The sequence below is a fragment of the Cynocephalus volans genome, chromosome 2, assembly GCF_027409185.1.
Source record: "Cynocephalus volans isolate mCynVol1 chromosome 2, mCynVol1.pri, whole genome shotgun sequence".
NCBI lineage: Eukaryota > Metazoa > Chordata > Mammalia > Dermoptera > Cynocephalidae > Cynocephalus > Cynocephalus volans.
This window is the reverse complement of record NC_084461.1, coordinates 304,327-326,303: the sequence shown is the minus strand read 5'-3', so window position 1 is coordinate 326,303 and position 21,977 is coordinate 304,327. Positions and strand designations below refer to the sequence as shown.

Sequence of the window (21,977 nt, the reverse complement as noted above, 5' to 3'; positions counted from 1 at the left end):
ACCAGCAGAGCCTGCACCTCCCCGGGCTGCTTTTATCTTCATTCAGCACCAGCTTCGTTTTTTCAATTAAGTATGGACACAGGGGATCTGATGCAAGGTCCCAAGAAAGGCCGTGGGGACCCTGAGGCCGTCTGGGGTTGGGGCATGGAGGAGTTTGGAGGCTGCAGCCCCAGCAGCAATCAGAGGACGCAGAAGGAATCATTTCAGTGTGCTGCTCCTGCCCCTTCCCTGGTAGTCAAGGGATCCTGAGGGACGTCCCTGCCTGGTGGGAGACAGCAGGATCCTGGGGCTGGGGTCCAGGGGGCAAGACCGGAGGTGCGGGAAGCTGTTGATGGCCGAGCCACCACCTCAGGCACTCACCCCCTCCTCCTCTTCTCATGCCAAACCCCAGGCTGGGGGATGACCCCCCAGCGCCTTCCCCTGCGGAATCCCTCACCACGGAGGCAAAACTGCCCCAGCTGTCCCCTTCCTTCCGAGCCTCCAGGCAGACCAGGGCCAACCCAGGACACAGGCCAGTCACAGCAGCTGATCTGACACCTGCAGGGACACGCACGGGAGCCGCAACAGAACAGACCAGCAAACTAGGGCAAGCACAATTTTAAATAAATATATTTAAGGGGATAAGGAAAGATATTAGCAAAGCGAAATAAGAATGACAAATGATACAAACAAATCAATGGCAATATCACGCATGAAAGTGTTACTGTTAAAGCAAGACAAGGGGGTCTGGAGTGTGGGATAAGGCTGGAGACTAAGCAGCAAGCTGGGACCTCTCGCTCCTGCTGGACAGGGCGACCAGACAGACCTAAGAGAAAAGCCACGAGGCAGGAGGAGAGACGTGGCAGTGCCAGAAGATAAAAAGGATATGCAGAGGAGATGACCTGCAGCAACAGAAATGAAACTTCCAGGACTGAGGCTGAAAGACCTCAGAGGGAAAGAGCTCACAGAAAACCACGCGGGAGAAATAAGACAAAAGACGCATCATAGTGAAATGAGAACATCAAGGCCAAAGGAAAAAACTCCCAAATGCTCTGAGAGAGCAAGTGCACAGGGGACAGCAGGGACTCAGGCCACCTCGGACTTCTCGGCAGCAACAGGGGTGCAGCAGACAGTGGGGGGAGGTTTACACCTTAAGTCCATGATCAGCCAAATTATCCAAACGTAAAGGCATAGCATACTCCAGCTTGCAGTGAGACCCAGGAGGTTTCATGCCAAGACGCAGTGAACCGCTCGGAGGACACACTCAGGAAGAGAAACCAGGCCGTCAGTGCGAGACGTGCCGAGCAAGCGTCCCGACCCGCTCGAGAGGGGTCCTTACAAAAATCTGCGACATCCAGGACTAAACTTCTAGGCAAAACCAGTGTGCCGACGTGGGCGACAGACACGTCTTGTTGGGGGATGTCAACAATGACAAGCCTAAGAAGCCAAAGCACAAATCGACCTGAAAAGGTCTCACTTCAGGCGGTCCCTGTGATAGCCAGAGCGGGATGGGCACCTTCTCAGCTCACACGAGACAGCTTGGCGCACCGGACGGAGCGTTAGAGGAAAGCAGCAGCGGCCAGGACAGCACAGCAGACGGAGACAGCAGACGGCAGGACGCAGTCCTGAGAACCGTGACGAGGAGTGTGAGTAGGTCGGTGGCCCGTGGAAGGGGATGCTTGGCATGGGGAGAACGGACCCTTGATGTACTGCCTGCAAGAGTCACACTGACAGAGATAGAAGCAGAAAACGAAAGGACGAGGGGCGAGCAGCAGGCATCAGGGCACCAAGAACATGTGTGACAGCAGTTGCAGTGTCTGACAAAATGAACTTAATGGGACAAGAAGAGTAAGTTAAATGTGCAAGATTTAAAGAGCCATGGGGTGCCCCAAAGCCTCCAACAAAAATAGCGGCTGTCTCCTGACCACCCTCCCCGCCACGCCATTCCCCGCTGCCGAGCGTGACCGCCGTGAGCTCTTCTCCAGGCCACACGCTTACATAGCAGGGGGTGCTGGGTTTCCCCCGTTCAGACGTCGCCTTTGGGCCGAGTGCACGTCTGCCCCGTGCGCACGACACACACAGTCCCGCCCGCCACCTGGGCTGGCTGTGTCCCCATGTGCTTAGATCCACATCAGAGCTTGTCATGCTCGGTGTGCGCAGACCCTTCCCACCCCCACCACCCACAACAGCTGTGCGTTCGCCTGCACGTAACAAACGCCATGTTGACTTCGTTTTCGGTGCATTTAGCCACTACGCTGTCACTGGCTGACCCCGCCAGTCTCCAAGCTGACTAAGCCCTGTCTCCACAGGCACCCTGTGCACTCCAGCCTGTCCCGCAGCCCAGCCGGCGGCTCCCATCGCTCCCACCTCCTCCGGGCAGGGCCTCCGGCTCCAGGCCCCACACCTGCCTCTTCTGTGCCCAGTTCTGGTGGAGGAACCCTGCAGGGGCTTCCTGAGAAACAATGCACAGGAAGTAAAGCTTAGACCCCAAATGTCTGAAACGCCCTTACTCCACCCCTGACGGAGGGTCTGGGGGTGTGGACTCAGGGTGGGAAGTGGCCTCCCTTCAGCACCGAATGGGCCTTCATCTGCTCATGGACAGTCTTCCGATTCCTGATCCTTCTCATGAAACCTGCTCTTTCTGTCTGGCAGCACTGAGGATCTGCTCCTTGTCCCTGAGGTGTGGGATTTCACGGTGATCCCAGTGGGAACTTCCCCTCCGGAAACTCAAGCCCTCGGTTCTGGGAAGCCTCGGCGCCACTTCCCAACCACTTCCTCCCCTGTGAGCTCTCCGGACTCCAAGGCACAGCCTCTTGGGGTCTGGGGTTTCCTCTATGACTTTCCACCGCCTTGCCCTTTACTCCTGGAGAGACTCTTCCACTCTAACGCCCAGCCCTGCCACTGGATTTCCAGGCCTTGCTCAAGGTGCTTTTAATTTTCAAGCTCTTCTTTGTCTCTGAGTTTCAACCTGTTTCCCTCTGACCCCGCTGTACTTTCCCCTGTCCCGAGGGTCCCGGTGCTGTCTGTTTTGTCTTTCCTTTTGGCTCTCCATTCCGCATATCTTTGCCCCGCAGGCACCTGTCCTCCAGGACTGTGGGTTTCGCTCCTGCCATCCACGTGAGCCTCTTCCCTGGAGGGCCCAGTGGCGCTTGGCCTACACTCGACTTTCGGAGTGTTTGCGGTGTATTCTGGTGACCAAGGCTCCGTGTCCGTCCCTTCAGGCCTTTTTCTAGGCTGTGAGCCTCCCCAAGGGGCCTTGCAGTGGAGGCGGTCAGTGCCGTGAGCCGAAGCAGGGCCAGCCGCTGGGTCAGGACCCCCCAGCCATCCAGGGAGCCCTTTTGCCTCTTCTGCAGAGTGGCAGGGCCTGGGCAGCTGAGGAGCTCCTGGTTGTTTTCTTAACCGTGTTTAACTAGGCTCCAAGACTGTCCACACACCGAGACTGTCGGCATTGTGCCAGCCCATGGGTCCCCTGGTGCCGACTGTCGTTGGACGCGAACCTCTTCGACTCATTTTGAGAATGTGATCGAGCCCAGGGTCCAGGGCCTGGCTGCCCCGGGCCTGACGACTTCCACGGCTCTCTCTCTCTCTCTCTCTCTCTCTCTCTCTCTCTCTCTCTCTCTGGTTTCCAAGGACCTTGTGTAAAATTATGAAGCTATTAGCACTGTCTGAACTCACAGCTTCTTCCTTTAAACTTCACCCCTTTGGCCTGACCTGCTGGCGGCTCCCCTGGTTCTCTGGGCGGCTGACCCCTGCCCCAGACCCAACGTGCTGCCCATGGGCACCTGTGACCCGCAGGAGCGTCCAGCCCCAGCAGTGCCCCCAGAGCGGCCCTCAGTCCACGGTCAGCACAGCCAAGCTTCCCTTTTACACAACCGTCACTAGAGCTCCTTTGCCCTTGGGTTTCTAGCTGGGTTCCATTTCCTCTTCTGTGTGGAAGGCTTGAAGGAAATCCTCTGTGGCCACAGGTTTCGCTGAGAGAACCAGCATCCTTGGGTATCCAGCACCCGCCTGCCAGCTTCCTGTTTCAGTCTGCACAGTGGGAACTGAGGCCTCTGTGACTACGGCCCCAAAGCTGACAGGACTGCCACCAGCCCAGCCTTCCCGGCGGCTTTGAGGTTTGAAACCAAAGGCCCCAAACACTCCGCAGGGCCCAGAGGACTCACAGCACCCATCGCTGCCCTGGGGTGTCACTGATGGTGGGAGTGCTTCTTACACTGCCAGGTCCCACACCAGGCCTGAGTCTGCCCAACGTCAGCTCCCGCCTACCACGGAGCCTCTGGCTGAAGAAGACCAGGCAGTGTAACCCCCACTTTCTCCAGGGTCCCACCGGGAGAGGCCATGGCGAGGGCCAGTTCTGGCTCTGCCCTCCCTAGGGTATGACGGATGCAACCACCCTGTGCCTCAGTTTCCCAATCTGTAAACAAAGTGACTCTGTCCTCCTTGCAGGGTTGTTGAGGGATGAATGAGTCCATGAACTCCATGGTCTTGGGACAGCACCTGGCAGAGTCAGTGCTCAGTTTTGGCTATGGCAGCATTCAAGGCATAGGTTTGGAGGTCGGGGAGGCTGGAGTTTCTGCACCAGCCCTTAGCTGTTCTAAATGAGCTTTTTCTCTCTCCTGTAAAATGCAGTTATGGGGCAGGAAGATCATGCTGGGTTGATAGTGTTCTCCAAAGTTCATGACTGTCCCGAACTTGTGAATGTGACTTATTTGGAAACAGGGTCTTTGCAGATGTGATAAAGTTAAGATGAGGTCACGCTGGAGCAGATGGGCCCTGAATCTAACATGACTAGAGTCTGAGAATGAAATTGGGGCACAGAGGCACAGAGAGACACAAAGACTCACAGGGAAAAATGCTCCCGAAACAGGAGGGGCTGTGGGATACACTTTCCTCTGGAGCCTCCAGACCCCTTACTTTTGGACAACTGACGCTGACTTCAGACTTCTGGCCTCCAGAACCATATGAGTAAATTCCTGTTGTTTAACCACCCAGTTTGCATCAATTTGTTAATACAGCCGAGGACACCCAAGTTCTGGCAGGCACTCCCCGCAGGCCACAGCATCAGAAAGCATGGGCTTCCTCTGCCACCACCACCGCTTGTCCTTCTGCCACGGTGGCTCTTAGAAGCCACAGGAGAGGCTCGGAGAGGTCGGCCTGGCCCTGGGCCCTCTCTGTGGCTAGGGCTGACCTCTGCATGGTTTCATCTACCACCAGATGTGAGTGAGAGGTGGGTTGAGGGACAAGCACATCTGTATCACTGCAGCAGTGATAGTGTGACCCAGCCCTCTGCATGGAGGACCCCGGGGAAGGGTCCCTGCTGCACAAAGCAAGGGCGATCCCTCTTTTCTCTCACCATAGAACCATGGTGGCCATGACGCGAGAGGCAGAGAGTGTAGGGAAAATCCCACAGAGGACACAGCAGGAGACGGGGACCCCATCTTCTGTGTGTGAGCTTCTGTGTTTTGAGGCTCATCCCCAAACTGTGTGTGTGGAACAAACCAGAGGAGCAGAGCAAAGGGCCGAGAGGTGGGCCCTGACAAGACCCCAAGGGCTGCATGTGAGGGACAGACCCACATGGCACGACAAAGGCTTTGACAATTGAACTGGAACTGGAACCTGTGCTCACAGAAGGAGACAGGACCTGCCAGCTGAGCCTCACTGGGCGAGCCATTGCTGAAACAAACAAGAAACAATATGCACTCACGAGATGGTGTTACAGTTGAAATTAGCTTCCTATTGCTGCTACGACAAATCACTACAAACCTAGTGGCTCAGAACAACACAAATATATTTTCTTACAGTTCGTGGGTGAGAAGTCTGAAGTGAGTCTCAGTGGGCTACAATCAAGGCATCAGCAGGGCTGGTTCCTTCTGGAGGCTCCATGCTTTTGCGTGCCTGGCTTCAGAGGCTCCCACGTTCCAGGCTCATGCCTCCTTCCCCCATTTAAAGTCGGCATCGTGGTGTCTCTCTGCCTCTTCTTCTCTTGTCACATCTCCTTCTCTGATCACAGGCAGGAAAGGTTCTCCACTTTGAAGGACTCTCGTAATTACACTGAGCCCACTTGGGTAATCCAGGATCATCTCCCCATCTCGAGATCAGTACCCTTAATCTCATCTGCACAGTCCCTTCTACCAAGCAAAGTAACATGTTCACAGGCTCCGGGAATTAAGATGTGGATGGACAAGTTTGGGGCCTTTATCCTTCCCACCACAAGATCCAGAATCACTGTATATACCAAGGACTAAGGACCAGAATATGGAGTTCATGCTCAAGGAAAAAGACAATAAACAGATGCTAACTCTGAAATGACACAAATCGTGGGATTATCAGATACAAATTTTAAGACAGCAAAGATAACCACACTCTACAAGGTGAACATAAACAATCTTGAAATGAAAATAAGAAAAAAGATAAAAAGCCTCAGCAGAGAGATAAGCAATGTAAAAAAAATAATAATCAAATGGGAATTTTTGAACTGAGAAATGACATATATGAAATAAACATTTCACTGGATGAGCTCAATAGCAGAATGAAGGTGACAAGGAGAAAAATCAGTGAAGTTAAAGATAGCTCAACAGAAATTATTAAATCTGAGAGAAAAAATATTAGGAAAAAATGAACAGAGCCCCAGGGACCTGTGAGTCTATATAAAAAGGTCTAACATTTCTGTCAATTGAGTCCCCGAAATGGAGAAAAAAGAGATGTGCTGTAAAAAATATTTAAAGAGAAATTGCTGAAAAATTCCCAAATTTAGGGCCGACCCGTGGCGCACTTGGGAGAGTGCAGCGCTGGGAGCACAGCGACGCTCCCGCCGTGGGTTCGGATCCTATATAGGGATGGCCGGTGCGCTCACTGGCTGAGTACTGGTCACGAAAAAGACAAAAAAAAAAAAAAAAAAATTCCCAAATTTAGTGAAAGAAATAAATTTATAAGTTCAAGAGGATGAGCAAATCCTAAACAGGAAAATCTCTAATATCCAAGCCCAGACACATCATAATTAAACATCAAAATTAAAATCAAGGATAAGGAAATAGTCCTAAATGTAACCAGAGAAAAATGATACGTTACATACAAGTGAACAATAATTTGAATGACAGTGGATTTCTCATCAGAAACCATGAAAGCCAGAAAAGAGTGGACAAAAGAAAGTGCTGAAAGAAAAAGTGTCTGGCCAGAATCCTATACCCAGCAAAACTATCAATCAAAATGGAGGCAAAAATAGATGTTTTCTGGTAAAAGGATAACTGAAAGAGCTCATCTCCAGCAGACCTGCGGTGTAAGAAGTGCTGAGAAGAGTTCCTCAGGTTGAATAGAAATGATGCCAGGTGAAAATGCAAAACCTTAGGAACCGAGGGAAAGCAATAGACTTGGTAAATATCTGGGAAATTATAATAGACTATTTTTATCTCTTAAGTTTTAAAATTATTCATGACTATTAAAAGCAAAATTATATCATCTGGAGGGCTTAATCTTAACTCTGACTGTTTAAGTGGTATTTGTATATTATAATCCTTAGAGCAACTATTAAAAAAACAATACAATAAAATATACACCCAAAAGGCTATAGATAAACTAAAATCCAAAATGGAATGCTAATAAATAGTCCCATAATCAAAAAGAGAACAGAAAAGATGAAAGAGGGGAACCAAAAAAAAAGAGAAAAATTTATAAAATGGTAGATTTAAATCCAATAATATCAGTAATCACCCTAATATAAATGGCCTGAACACACAAATTAGAAGATGGAAATAATCAGACTGAATTTAAAAAAAAAAAAAAAAAAAAAACAAGGCCCAACTATGTACTGCAAAGAAGAGATTCATTTTAAATGGACTAAAAGTAAAAAGATGGGGCAAGAGGGCCGAGCCCGTGGCGCACTCGGGAGAGTGCGGCACTGGGAGCGCAGCAACGCTCCCGCCGCGGGTTCGGATCCTATATAGGAATGGCTGGTGCACTCACTGGCTGAGTGCCAGTCACGAAAAAGACCAAAAAAAAAAAAAAAAAAAAAAAAAAAAAGGATGGGGAGGATGGGGCAAGAAATGCCAAGCAAACATTAGTCAAAAGCAAGCTGGAGTGGTTATATTAGTACCAAAGTAGACTTCAGAACTAGGAAAATTACCAGGAATAAAAAGGCAGTTAAAATAAAGAGTTAATGCATGAAGAAAATATAATAATATCATAAATGAGTATGCACCCTACAACAGAATTCCAAATTTTTATTCCAGAATAAACAAACAACCAAAGAACTGAAAGTAGAAATATAAAAACCCAAAACTATATTTGAAGATGTCAACACTCATCTCTAAGGTTGAGACTAGATAGGAAATAGACAAGGATAAAAAAGACTTTAACTCTATCAACCAACTTGATGTAGCTGACGTCTACAGAACACCTCGTCCAATGACAGTGTAAATCTTCTTTTTTTCCACTGCATATGAAGCTTCCACCAATACAGACTATATTCTGGGCCATAAAATCATCTTTAACAAATTTAAAAGAATAGAAATCATAAAAAAGTATATTCTCCAACAACAACAAAACTAAATTTGAATCCAATAACATAAAGATACGTGGAAAATCCCCCAATATTTATAAATCAAACAACATGCTTCTAAATAACCCATGAGTTAAAGACAAGGAAAATTAGAAAATATTGAACTAAATGACATAAAAATACATACAATATGGGCCGGCCCGTGGCTCACTCGGGAGAGTGTGGTGCTGATAACACCAAGGCCCCGGGTTTGGATCCCTATACAGGGATGGCTGGTTTGCTCACTTGGGAGAGTGTGGTGCTGACAACACCAAGTCAAGGGTTAAGATCCCCTTACTGGTCAACTTAAAAAAAAAAAAAACACACACAATATATCAAAATTTGTGTAATGCCGTTAAAGTCATGCTTAGAGAAAAACTTACATTAAATGTTTATGTTAAAGAGTAAAAATGGTTTAAAAACAATGATTTAAGCTTCCAACTTAAGAAGCTAGAGAAAAATCAAATAATTAAATCAAAGGACATGGAAAGAAATAAATTACAAATGTAAGAGTGAAAATAAATTAAATAAAAAATGAATAGATGAATTCAATAATCTAAGCTTCCAGCTTAAAAAACTAAAAAAGGGAGAGGAAATTAAATTCAAATCCAGCAAAAGGGAAAAAATAATATAGGTAAGAACAGATGTCAATGAGATTGGAAACAAAGAAAACAATAAAGACATTCAATGAAACCAATAGCTGCTTCTTTGAAAAACAAAAGTAAAATTGATAAACTTCCAAACCAACTGACCAAGAAAGGGTGTGAGAAGACACAAATTACCAACAAAATGAAAGAGGAGACATCACTACAGAACCTACGGACTTTAAAAGATCACCGTGGGAATATCATGAGCAACTGTGCATCTACAAATCCAACAAAATAGATGAAATGGACCAATTCCTTAAAAGACACAAAGCAGTAAAATTCACACAAGATTAAGTAAGTTAAATAGTCCTATATCTATTAAAGAAATTGAATTCACAGTTTAAAAATCTTCTAACAAAGAAAACTCCCAGACCAGAGTGCTTTCACTAGTGAATTCTACCAAACATTTTAGAAGGAAATCATACCAACTCTACACAATCTCTTCCAGAAAACAAAAGAGAAGGAAACAACTTCAACTAATTTTATGAAGCCAGCATTACCATAATACCAAAATCAGAAAAAGACATCACAAGAAAACTACAATAATGTCCTCATGAACATAGACAAAAATTTCCCCCAAATATTAGCAAATTGAATCCAGAAATATATAAATGAGATCTATTCTGGGAACACAAGGTTGGTTCAACATTTGAAAATGAATGTAATTCACAATATTAATAGAAGAAAAACCATGATCCTCTCAATTGATGCAGAAAAAGCGTTGTTGGAGTGAGCAGGACTGAAGCCATGTTGGGACCTAAAATTGTGTGGGTCACAGTCAAATTTTTAAGACAGTTTTTTTTTTTTCCTTAGCACACATTTCTCTGATTTCCCTCTTTTCCCATGGTTATTTGATATTTTGAACCTTTGTTGTGGGGCAAGATGACATTATTTACGTGAACGTAAAGTTGTTTTCCAGTCAGCCTGGAGTTGCAAATTTGCCATGAGACACGTGCTCTCCAGACTCTGAGAAACCAAGGAGACATCAATACATCTATGCTGATTCTGCCCCTGAGATCACAGCAAGGGCCTGCGCCTGGCTCCTTGCACGGAGCCCCCACAGCTCCCATGCCCCTCCTCCTGCTTTTCATTTCCCACGTTCCATTCCCTCAACCCCCTGTTTAAAAACCCCTCAGTAAACCTGGGCTGGGAGATGGCTTTAGTCTGGCCATTCGCTTACAGGTTTACTGGAGAGATGTTAGCCTGACATCTCTCCTCAGGTCACCGGTATTCCTGAGTGAAAGCTGACTTCCATTTTCACCAACATTTCACTTCTGAGTTGTTGGTTTTTGGTTAGGGCAGCCAGCCAGACTTGGGTTCAGTAACAAGGTTTTGGGGAGCCTCAGCCAATAGCTGAGGTAGCAACATTTTACAAAATTTAACATCGGTTCATAAAAAGAACTCTCATAAAACAAGGACTAAAAGGAAAACTTCTTAATATGATATGAGATATCTATAAAAAACCAAACCAAACCAAAAAGCAAAGCTAAGCTGATATATTTAATGTCGACGGACTGAAGTTTTCCCCCTAAGATCAGGAGCGTGGCAAAGACATCCTCCCCCACCACTCCCATCCTACGCCGCGCTGGAAGTTCCAGAAGCGTGACAAGGAAAGAAAAATAAGGGACACAGATTGAAAAAGCAGACATAAAACTGTCTCTATTCTCAGACAACACAATAATCTATGCTTAAAAATATCCCATGGGATTATAAAAAAGCTCCAAGAACTACTGATGATTTAGTAAGGTCACAGGATCCAAAGTCAACCTAGAAAAAAGTTGTATTTCTATATCAGCAACGAACAACTGAAAATTAAAATTAAAAACAATCTCATTTACAATAACAATGAACATAAGACATGTAGGTGTAAATCTAACATAAACATGCAGGATCTGTATGCTGAAAACCGCAAAACGGTGATGAAAACAAAGACCAAAGTAAACAGAAAGACACACTGCATGACTGTGTTTTCTGTTGCTTATAACAGAATACCTGAAACTAGGTAATTTATAAAGACATGAAATTTATTTCTTATAGTTTTGGAGGCTGTGAAGTCCATGGTCCAGGGGGCACATCTGATGAGGGCCTTCTTCTAGGGGGGAGCTCTCTACAGGGCTCCGTGGTGACCAGGGCGTCACGTGGTGAGAATGGCCTGAGCAAGAAGCAGCTGAACTTCTCACTTCCCTCCTTATGCAGCCATCAGACCCACACCCATTACTCCATAATGCATCAGTCCATCCAGAAAGGCACGGCCCTCACAATCTAATCACCTTTTACAGACCCCACCTCTCAAATACCATAACCAGATTTCCAACCCTCTTAACGCTGTTGCAGTGGGAGTCAAGCTTCAATAGGTTTGGGGGGACATTCAATCCGCAGCACGTGCCATGTTCAGGGATGGGGAAAGTCAGTACTGTGAGGACGTCAATTCTACCCAAATTGACTTAATGATGTAACACAATCTTAATCAAAATCCCAGCAGGAATTTTTGTAGATTCCAGTAAGCTAATTCTAAAACTCATATGCAAAAACAAAGGAACTAGAATAGCCAAAACAATTTCAAGAAAGAACAAAATTAGAAGATTCACACTATCTTTTGTCCAAACTTATTTTAAAGCTACAGTAGTTAAGACAGTGTGGTGAAAGGTCAGACATACGGATCAACAAAACAGAATACAGAGTCCAGAAAGAGACCCACAAAGATACAGCCAATTGACTTTTCATAAAAGTGTAAAGGGCATTCATGGGGAAGTACAGTTTTTCTAACAAACGGTGCTGCAGCAGTGGGACGGCCACATGCCGAGACCATAAGTCTTGACCTATGCCTCACACCTACGCTAAACAGATCACAGAACTGAGTATAAAATGAACTACAGAACTCTGGAAGAAAACACAGAAGAAAAATCTTTGTAACCTTAGGTTAGGTAAAGAGTTCTTAGATATGGCATCAAAATCATAATATATAAAAAGAGAAATAAACTAAACGCTTCCACTCTCTGTGGCATCTGTCAAGAGAATGAAAAGATGAGCCACAGACTGGGAGAAAATATTTACAGATTAACAAAGGACATGTATCCGGAATATGTAAGGAACCCTCTAAACGGAACAGTATAAAAGCAGACAACTTCACATCTTTAAATGGACAAAAGATTTGAAAGACACGTGGATGACACAAAAATGACACATGGATGGCAAAGACACACATGACAGAATGCTCGGTATCACTAGTTGCAGGGAAATGCAAATTAAAACTGTCATGAGATTCCAGGACACACCTATTAAAATGGCTTTGAAAAAGAAAACACCAAGTGCAATACCAAGGGTGCTGGGCAGCTGGAGTGGTCCCCGTGGACAACAGACTGGTACTATCTTATATAAAGTTTAAAAACACACTTACTATGTAACACAGCAATCACAATCTCAGGCAATTACACACATGACACAAACACTTATGTCCACAGGAAAACCTGCACATAAATGTTTATTGCAGCTCTAACCATAAACCCCAAACCTGGAAACAAACCTAACCCCCCAGTGGTTGAACACACATGGTGGTATGTCCACACCACGGACGCTGCTCAGCAATAATAGGAAACAATCCAGAGATGCACGCAGCCACATGCATGAACCTCACATGCGTGCTACTGAGTGGAAGAAGCCCGCCCCTGCAGCCACACACATGCGATTCTGTCTATACAGCATTCTGAGAGAGGCATGGGCAAAGGCTGTGGGGACGGAGGACATGACATGGCAAGCGAGGGGAATGGGATTATCTGTACGGACATTTGAAAATACGTGTCAGAGAATGTGCCCTGCAGTTACTGTGCACCTGAACTCCAGCTAGATGTGAGCAGTCAGCCAAGGCATCCTGCCCTCGACAGGCCAGGTGTGTGGTTCTGGGAGCTCACCACATGCCCACACTACACACGACGGCCTGTAGCCCACCCGAAACTAGAAATAAGGACCTCGTAGCTCTGATGTGCAGGGAGCTCACAGCCTGCTCTGCATGCACACCTGATGTATGTATTTCCAGAAATTTTTTGTACCCCCCTTGTTTCCCTTTCCAATCTCCCTCCTCTCCCCTCCTCCAGCAACTGCCCCACCCAGCACCTGTGCCAAGGTGCCAAGAGCCTGATAAACTCAGGACAAAGAAACACTGGGTCTGGCCCCAGCCCCAACAGTGACCCAGAACGAGGCCCTAATGGCTCCAATTTTTGGTTTCTCGATCTTAAAATAACAGACATTAGACCACAGGCACTCTAAAGTCTGTGCCAGCTCTAAGATTTTTATGAATTTAAAATGCCCTGCTACAAACCTCTCCTTTTTCCAGTTTATCTTGAAGAGATGGAAGATTAAAAATAAAAGCTGAGATTTTGTTGTGATTGTTGTTTGATTTGCTTATCTTGCTCTGTTTGAGAATATGTTTAAACTTCAAAAAGAGTCTCTAGCCCCAAAGTTTGAGCATCCTTGCACTGGAAATGCTGCAAACCCTTACCATATAACCTACCCGATTCTAACCAAAGTTAACTTCCAGAAACTTCCATGGGCCACACAGGATGTGACCCAGATGCGGTGGAATGAGACTTCAGGAACTGCTTGATCTCATTCTCTGATACAGCGTGGGGGGGGGGCACTATTCCAGCCTGGCAGTGGGGCTCGCTGCGGGCGGGGTGGGCACCAGGAGAGCACACAGTGCCTGGAGCCGACGGGCAGCTGACCCTGAGCCCAGCCTCGGAAAGTCACACCCAGAGGGTAGCTCCAAAAACATCCACACGTTGTGGGGCACAGGACTTGGACACTCAACAGCAGGTAACGGGGAGGCCCACCCAGCACTGTCCGCTTCCAGGGTGCGGGGGCCCAGGGCTCAGGGGAGCTGCTCGGGAGCAGACTGTCAGGCCAGGGCTACCTCAGGGGAGTCAGAGAACAGGCCTGTTGGGCAGAGACGTCAGGACAGCCCACGTGGCCACAGCAGCCACCTCTGGGGACAGGGACGGTCTGCCAGGTGCTACAGTGTCACATGACGCCGGTCTGTGGGGGAGAAGCCCCCACCTCCAGGCAGGGGCGGCAGGAGGGTTCACAGGCCGGGCATGGGTGAAACAGCCCGCGGAGGCCTGGGCACCGTGCACATGCTTCTGCGTTTTATAGCTCAGCAGGAAAGTGTAAAAAGGATTTTACGGTTCTAATTTTGAACAGGTCTAAGGAAAAGAGCAATGCCAATTATCTTCTTCTGCCAAGAATAAACACTGGCACAGGTTCTTCAGCTCTGATTTTACTGGCGCTGAGAGAAAGAACGATTTTAAAGGGAAAATATAGAATTAGCTTTCTCCGATATCGTGGTAAGTAATGAAGTATGGAAGCATTTTCTCCACTATAAGTACATGTCCAAAAGGACACCGTGTGACAGCCACTCTGTTCCAGGCTGAACTGGAAAGACACCTGAAGCTGCTTGAAGAACAGGAAGCATTAGGGATAAACACAACTGTGTTTCTGAGTGGGAGCCCTGGACACCCCCGATCCTGAGAGTTTTTGTGGGAATTAAACACGACCCCAGTAAGCTGCAAGAACACCATTCCTCACAGTTTTACTTTTTTAAGAAGGACATGATTTATAAGTTTACTGATCCTCACCAGAGCCCAAATCCCTCGACAAAGGCAGAGGCCTCAGAGAATCTGCCCTCCTGTCCCCCACCTGAGTCCCAGCCCCTCGCCCGTACTGGGCCCCTCTGTGCTCTGGGCACCCACCCAGGTGCTGCAGGGAAACTGAGGAGCAGAAGCGATGCCAGGAGCTCACAGCGAGGCTGATGCAGAGCAGAGCAGAACAGCACTCACGGGGGCAGAGGGCTCCCACCCCACCATGCACAGAATGACGGGAAGATGCACAGCAAGCAAGGGGGACATTGGAGGGCCAAGAGAGGCACAGCACGGGCTGGGGAGGGGGCCCGGGCTGGGAGAGCAGTGGGAAAAAGGCTGAATTGTAATTAGGTTTTCTCTCATTGACAAGTGAGCCAGAGAACACAGGACGAGGAGGATTGTTGGACTGTAGCACATGGAGCCGTGCAGCTGGCGGTTCTCTCTGTTCCAACCTGGGACCTCACACCGAGGCGCTGACACGGACTCCTGGGATGCTACCTAACGCCGTCTCCTGGGACGGTCTTGGACCACGCTCTTGAACACAGTTTGACCCTTATGGCATCTTGTTCATTATCAACGGTCAACCTAAGGGCCTCCCAGGTGAGAGCCTGGACACGCATGACGCTGTGTGATCCAGGCATGCGACACTCACCTCCAGCAGCAGCCTTCCCTCCAGCACGGCGGACCCGCCGAGTGCACGAGCGTCTCCAGGTGAGGGGGCCCCGGCCGCCGGCTGCCGCGAGCACTTCTCCTGCACGACTGCCAAGAAGAACAGACAGGTCAGCCCTTCCGAGAGCCCTGGCCCAGCCACGGCTTTCCTTACGTTTTCTGTTTCCCCAACTCTCACCCACGGTTCTAGCCGGACGTCCAGCCTGGACTGTGCTGTCTTGGTGCAGACCTGTGGTCCAACGGTGGGGACAGGAGGAGGACAGGACGAGCTGGGACCCAGGCCGCCCAGGTCAGCCGGGGGTGGGGGCACCAGAACATCGGGCTGAGCCTACCCCACCCCAGCTCTGCTCCCGAGAAACCTCTCATCTCCCTCCTGCCCAAACCCCTCAGGGCTTCTGCCCAGTGTTGGGACAAAGCCCAGCTTCCCACCAGGTCCCTCCACAACCAAGTCCCCAGGGTCCCCGCAGTTCCTCTCTGCGCTGTTGATCTGCACAACACTGACTTGTGCTTTGAGGAAAGACCCCCCCCCCCATTGTCCTCTAAAGGGCTGGGTCGAGGGCCCCTGCATCCACCCAAGTCAACCCGGCCGTGCACACCTGGCCACTCCACCCTCCTGGAGCACACCCACGGCCCCTGGTGTGGAGCAGACTGAACTCCACGGGTGCTCACCAGAATCACCCACTCTACCCTGCAACTGTGGGCAGCCCCTGAGACACTTGCCCTTCCCCCAAACCCCAGACAGCCCCCAAAATGCCCACCCTTCTCCAAGGTCCCTGAGGTCAGTCACCTCCTCCCTCAAGGACAGCACAGTTTCCTTGTGCCTCCCCCATCCTCACCCCCCACCCCAGTCTATCCTGGTCTTCATTTGGGGGTGAAGAGCTCAGAGGTACAGACAGACATCGTTCATATCCCAGCTGGCAGGTGCTGATGTTGGGACCCCACTGGGGTGTCTAACTCTACACTCATTGTCCTCATCAGCACACAAGAATTATGAGAGGGGCTCCTCCCCAGCTTCTGAGAGGACAGATGGGGTGGGGGATCCGGGCCAGGAGCTGGCCCCGGTGTCTCCGGGGAAGGACGGCAGGGAAGCGCCTGAGGTTTCTTTCCCTCTTTTCTTGGATTTGCAAACCAGAGCTAAGGTGAAGTGATTAGCAACTCCCCTTCAAAGGGCCCTGTCCACTCGGCAAGATGTGGCCTTACCACTTGTTCTGACCTTGAGTAAATATAAACTAGTATGTTACGTGCGGCACCTAAAGCACCAGCATTTTCTTCTTTCCAAACGGGCAAGTCACACAGAACTTCTCATCCAAGGCAGGCTGGTCCTTGAGAGGGTTACCGCATCCAGGTGGCTTCACTTCTGTGGACTTGGCCTGCTTACATTTGTCTGGGAGACCACAGAGCTCTGCCTCCAAAGCAGCACCCCCAACACCCCCACTTCCCCACTGATAGTGGGACCACGGGAGTGCTCCACGCTGACTCCACCCCAGTCTCGGGGGGCCAGACCCAGACAATGAGTGGGTGAGGGCCACGACGCTGCTGAAAGGTGCTCAGCATTGTCCAGTTATAGCCCAATATGCTCCCCAAATCAGGTGAGGCTGCTGGGCACTTCATTCAGAAATGTAATTACTGCACGAATAAGAGTCTACCATCACATCTCACTCAAGCTGGGCTGGACCTTCTCCCAATTTCCAGAACAAGTGGAGTTTGGTCACTTGGGGGAGCGTTCTGAAATGCTGCAGTCTTGAGTCTGCAGCCCACCCCCCACTCCTGAGACGCCCCCTGGCCTTCTGCAAACTCGTCCACATGAAATTTAAAATTATTTGCGCCCTTCCTGGAGCTGTCATCACCCTGCCGTCCACAGGCCAGCAGCACCGGAATTGCCAGGAGCTCTCTAGAAACAAGAATCCCAGGCCCCCAGGACCCGCGTCTGCATTTTATGGAGGCTCTGGTGGGCACGGGTGGGGGGGGGCCCACAACTCTGCCTAACCCCCTCCTCATCAGACCTGGGCCTGCCCCTCCAGGGTGGGCAAGGGACCACTGTGGACAGAGACACCCGACCCTCACCCTGAAACTGGCCACTCCCTGGGGAGGCCACCTGGGGCCGGATGTTTAACCCTCTGGTGCCAGGTGCAGGGTGTTGACACGCTGAGTACCATGGGCCGAGGGCTCGGGGCAGGAAGGTGGCCCCCCCACAGGAGAGCCCCATGACGGTGAGCCCCTGTGGCCTTTAGTGTCCGGCCTCTCTGAACTCCCACAGCTAACGAGCCCTGGATTTATGCTCCTGCACTAAGCACAACAAGAAACGGCCCATTTCCTCTGCCATAAACCAGGTCTATTCCAGGAAGCACCGACGGTCCACCTGGGGGTCCCCAACCCGGCTGGCGCTGCAGACTCCCGCCCCTTCCCCGCCGGAAGCCGCGCCGGCCACCAGGCCTCCCCCGCGGAGGGCAGTGCCAGGCCGCGCCCTGAGGGGTGTCGGGGTCAGGGGACTCCAGAGCCGCTCACTTCCGTGCCGAACCCTTTGTGCGTCCCTTCGCCACTCAACGTTCGCGCTCAGACTCTGGGGCACTTGGAGCACCACGTGGCGGGGTCGCGAGCTCCGTCCTCCCCCAGGGCACGCTCTGGTCTCCAGGCGCCAGGGACAGACCCGAGGGCGGCCCCGTGCACGGAGCCCTTCAGTCTGACAAGGCCCCTGACGGGGTCCCCGGCCCCGCGCTGCACTGCCGTCCCACAGGGTGCCGCGGAGGCCGGGGAGGGTTTCCCGGCACGCCCAGAGGGTCCGGGCTCCCCTCCCAAGCCCGCTCCAGGGGTGCTGCGCCCCTGCCCGGCCCGGGCCTCCCTGCGGCGGGGCCCGCGTCACAGCCCGCGCCTGGGTCACCGTCCCCCGGGCCACCACGGCCGCGGGCACAGCCCAGCCCAGCCCGGGGTCGCCCCCGCCCGCCTCGATACGTTCTGTTGGGTGAGGTGGGGGGAGGGGAGGCTTGGGGTCGGGATCGCGCAGCCCCGGGGTGCGGGGGATGCTGACATCAGGGCCCCAGGCTGGGACGTCACCCCCTGGGCGGGACCGCACGCCCCGCCCCCGCCTCGCGTGCCCCCCGCGGACGCCCGCCCACTTCCCTCCTGCGCTCGCTGTGGCTGTCACGCGATGGGGCCCGGCCAGACCTCGCGTGCGAGCGCAGCCGCCGCCCGCCCGCCGCCCCCGCGGCGCAGGGACCCGCGCGCCCCACACGCGTCCGGCGCTGGCCCCAGAGCGCGGCGCGGAGACGGTCCAGCTGCGGCAGGAGCCCCGGGGGACACAGCGCGGGACCCCGGCCCGGACCCCCGCTCTGGCCCGAGGCCTCTGCAGCAGACCAGTCCCTGCCCCGGGCTCCCCCTGGCGAGTTCCACCTCTCCCTGCCTCAGTCTCCCTATCTGAGATGTGGGAAAACCCCAGCACCGAGGTTCCTGGTGCCAGCCCCTCCCTCCAGCCTGCCCTAAGTCGCCCCTGTTGAGGGGTCAGGGAGAAAGGCCAGTGGGAGCCTGTGCCTGCTGGGAGCCCCGTGGCCTTCCTGGGAGTCCGTAAAAGATATGGAGGAAAAAGAGTCACTGGAGGCCACAACGAGGCACAGCTTGGAGAGGGGCGGTGAGGGAGTACATTCCAGGGGGAAGAGGTGCCCCAAAGACCCCCAGCGTGAGGAGTTCCCTGCAGCAGCAGAGGCCAGCCCATGGCCACGCACCCTGGGGACCCTCTGCCCCCACCCACCCTCCTGCACTGTCTGCAGAAATGAGCCAGCGCCACGTCCCAGCTTGGAACACGGGGCAGGAGGAGGGCACAGGCCAGGACTGCACACTCAGAAACGAGCAGGCTCCTGCTCGCAGCCAAGCACAGCTCAGCCTGCATCCCAGGTCTGGAAGCCTGGGTGTCAGTGCTCTCTGCCAGCGCTGCCCCGGCGCCGCCTCCCCACACTGACATGCACTGGAGGGAGATCTGCCAACAACCCCAGGACTTCAGCCACACTTGAGAGTCTGTGGCCGTTCCGAGCTATCCCCCAGCTGCTGCAGAACTAACTGGAGCCAACGCTCCTCAGCTCATTCACCCTTCGTGTCCCTGAAGAGGTCCACTGGGACAGAGAAGTCCAAGGGTTGTCATGGCGATCCTGTGAGATGCTATGCACAGCAACATAGGACTGGGCTGGGTGTTGTGAGTGGAAGAGTCGCTTCCCTTTGAGGCTAAGACTGGGGCTGAGGGCACCCTGTTGGCTTCCAACCCAGCACCCCCACCTCAGAGGAGACTCAGAGCAAGGTGTCACCCCAGGCAGGACCACGTGCCACAGTCCCCCCTCCAGCGGATGTTTAGGGGGCATGTGCCTCAGTCTGCCCAAGTGTTCCTGGTGAAGAAGCCAGAAGACTGCTCCATCTCTGCCCCTGGTTGGTGCTGTGACGCCTGGAGAGTGGCAGCCACTTTGCTCCAATTCCTCGGTAGGAGGTGGGGGTGGCATCGCTGAGCACAGGGTCAGCCAGCCCTGAGGCTGCCTTCCCAGGGACTTGCTGTCGTCAGAGATAACGCTGTGCAAGCCAGCTGGAGCAGAGTTGTTCTGTGACTGTTTACAGGGCTAAGGAAAGTTTATTCTAGATCTTCAATGCTAGAGAGAGGTGGGCTCTAGGTGAAGCTGGGGCAACTGAAAAGAGGGACAGGAAAGACAGAAGCAAAGGGAGGGAAACAGACTTAGAACCAGGAGGAGTGGGGGAGGGGGAGAGAAGAGATGCCTCTTTGCCCAAGCCACAGCCTGGACTCTCTCTCCAGGCAGCCACCTTCTCTGGACTGTCCCTGGAGCAGAGAGCATGGCCTGGCTCCAATTTTGGCAGGTGACAGCCTGCAAGGAGTCCCAGCGCCTCAGCCAGAAAGGAGAGGCCTCTACCCAGGCTCCAGCCCAAAGCCACACAGTCCCCTCTATGCAGAAAGCCCAGAGGAGCAGTGTCCACAGCAGAGGGGTGGCCCAGCAGGGGGTGACCCCACCACTGTGGTCCTGGGGAACAAGGGAAGCCGCCCAGGGGACAGGGCTGTGCACCCAAGATGACCCACTGCTTCTAATCTGGGCCAGCCCAAAACTGCTGCACCTCGTGTGTGGGAGGGTGGAGAAGGCAGTGAGGAACAGCACGACAGGCACATCACAAGGGCCACATGGGCACAGCTGCCCAGGCCTCTGCAGGACCCACAGCAGTGCCCGAAGGAGAAAGCAGCCAAATGCGAGGAAAAGCCTGAGATCCCCATTTCTTCATTATTTCCACCCTGTCCTCAGCAGGCACATCAATGCTGCAGACACGGGACGTGAGGAATGAAGACGCAGATGCGTCCAGCAGGCAGACACCACTTCTTCCAAGAAAGCTCCCCAAATAAAGGTGCCCAGCGATCTGCAGGCTCCCTGGAACAGTTCCGAGCAGACAGGACCTCCACAGTGACAGTGGGGGCTGGTTCCGCAGTCTTGGAAGGACAGTCAGAGCACCTTGTGGGTCCAGGCAGGTGAGCCCCAGAGAAGTGGGTCCAAGACAGGTGAGTTTAGGACTTGACAGGTGGGTCCAGGACAGGACACTCAGTCCCACTGAATGGGGGATGGGACACAGGATTCCTGTACCTGGGGTCTTATAACTTCAGAGAGAAGTCAGAGGCCCCAAGGGGTGGCTGGACTGATAGCCCGATCCTGACTGACTGCAGTTGTTGGAGTCAACAAGTCCATGTCCACAGACTGCCCCTACTTTGATGAGGACGTGGGTCCAGAGTGGTGGTTGATTTTATGTCACTTTGATACCATGTGGTTCCCAGATTACTACTTCTGGGTACATCCTCGAGGGCGCTTCCAGATGAGATTAGCATTGCTCACTTGAAGTGGTGGACTCAGTAAAGCAGATTGTACTCCCCAGTGTGGGTGGGCCTCATCTGAGCCGTTGAGGGCCTGAAGAGAGCAAAATGTAGAGAAAGGACGAATTCGTCCCTTTTTTCCTGACTCACTGCTCGAGCTGGGACAGCTCATCTCATCTGGTCCAGCCCTTGGGCTGGGACCTACACCATCCACTCCCCTGGGTCTCAGGCCTTCAGACGTGGACTGAGTAACACCACTGGCTTTCCTGGGTCTCCAGCCTGCAGACAGCAGACCATGAGACTTCGCAGCCTCCATAACTGCATGAACCAATTCCTCATAAATCTCCCTTTATCTGTCTGCCATCCATCTATCTGTCTCTTCTTGGTTCTGTTTCTCTAGAGAACCCTAATAAACCCAGCAAAGCCTGGCCCAAGGTGAAACTCCAGCATTTCAGCATCGAAATACTGCAGGGACCCAGGCCCCCCCACTGTGTCCCGACACCCCCTCAACCCCCGCTCCGGGTGGCAGCACAGCAGGTATCCTCTGGGTCATTTCCCTCCAGCCATCAGGGAGGCTGGATGAGCATCAGGGGATGTGCCACACCCACTGTGAGACTCTGAGGGTCCGGGAGGTGCGGCAACCATGGTGAAAGTTCCTCTGATTTAACCTGATTCCACCACCC

General features: G+C 51.7%; 1 protein-coding gene across 1 annotated transcript in view; it reads right to left on the bottom strand.

Moving 5' to 3' along the window:
• AHRR (aryl hydrocarbon receptor repressor) overlaps positions 1 to 21,977 on the bottom strand; it is an 84,558-nt gene that overhangs the window by 38,555 nt on the left and 24,026 nt on the right. Inside the window, exon 3 of the mRNA XM_063085991.1 lies at positions 15,442 to 15,548. Coding sequence (XP_062942061.1) covers positions 15,442 to 15,548 — 107 coding nt within the window. The remainder of the gene's footprint in view (positions 1 to 15,441; positions 15,549 to 21,977) is intronic.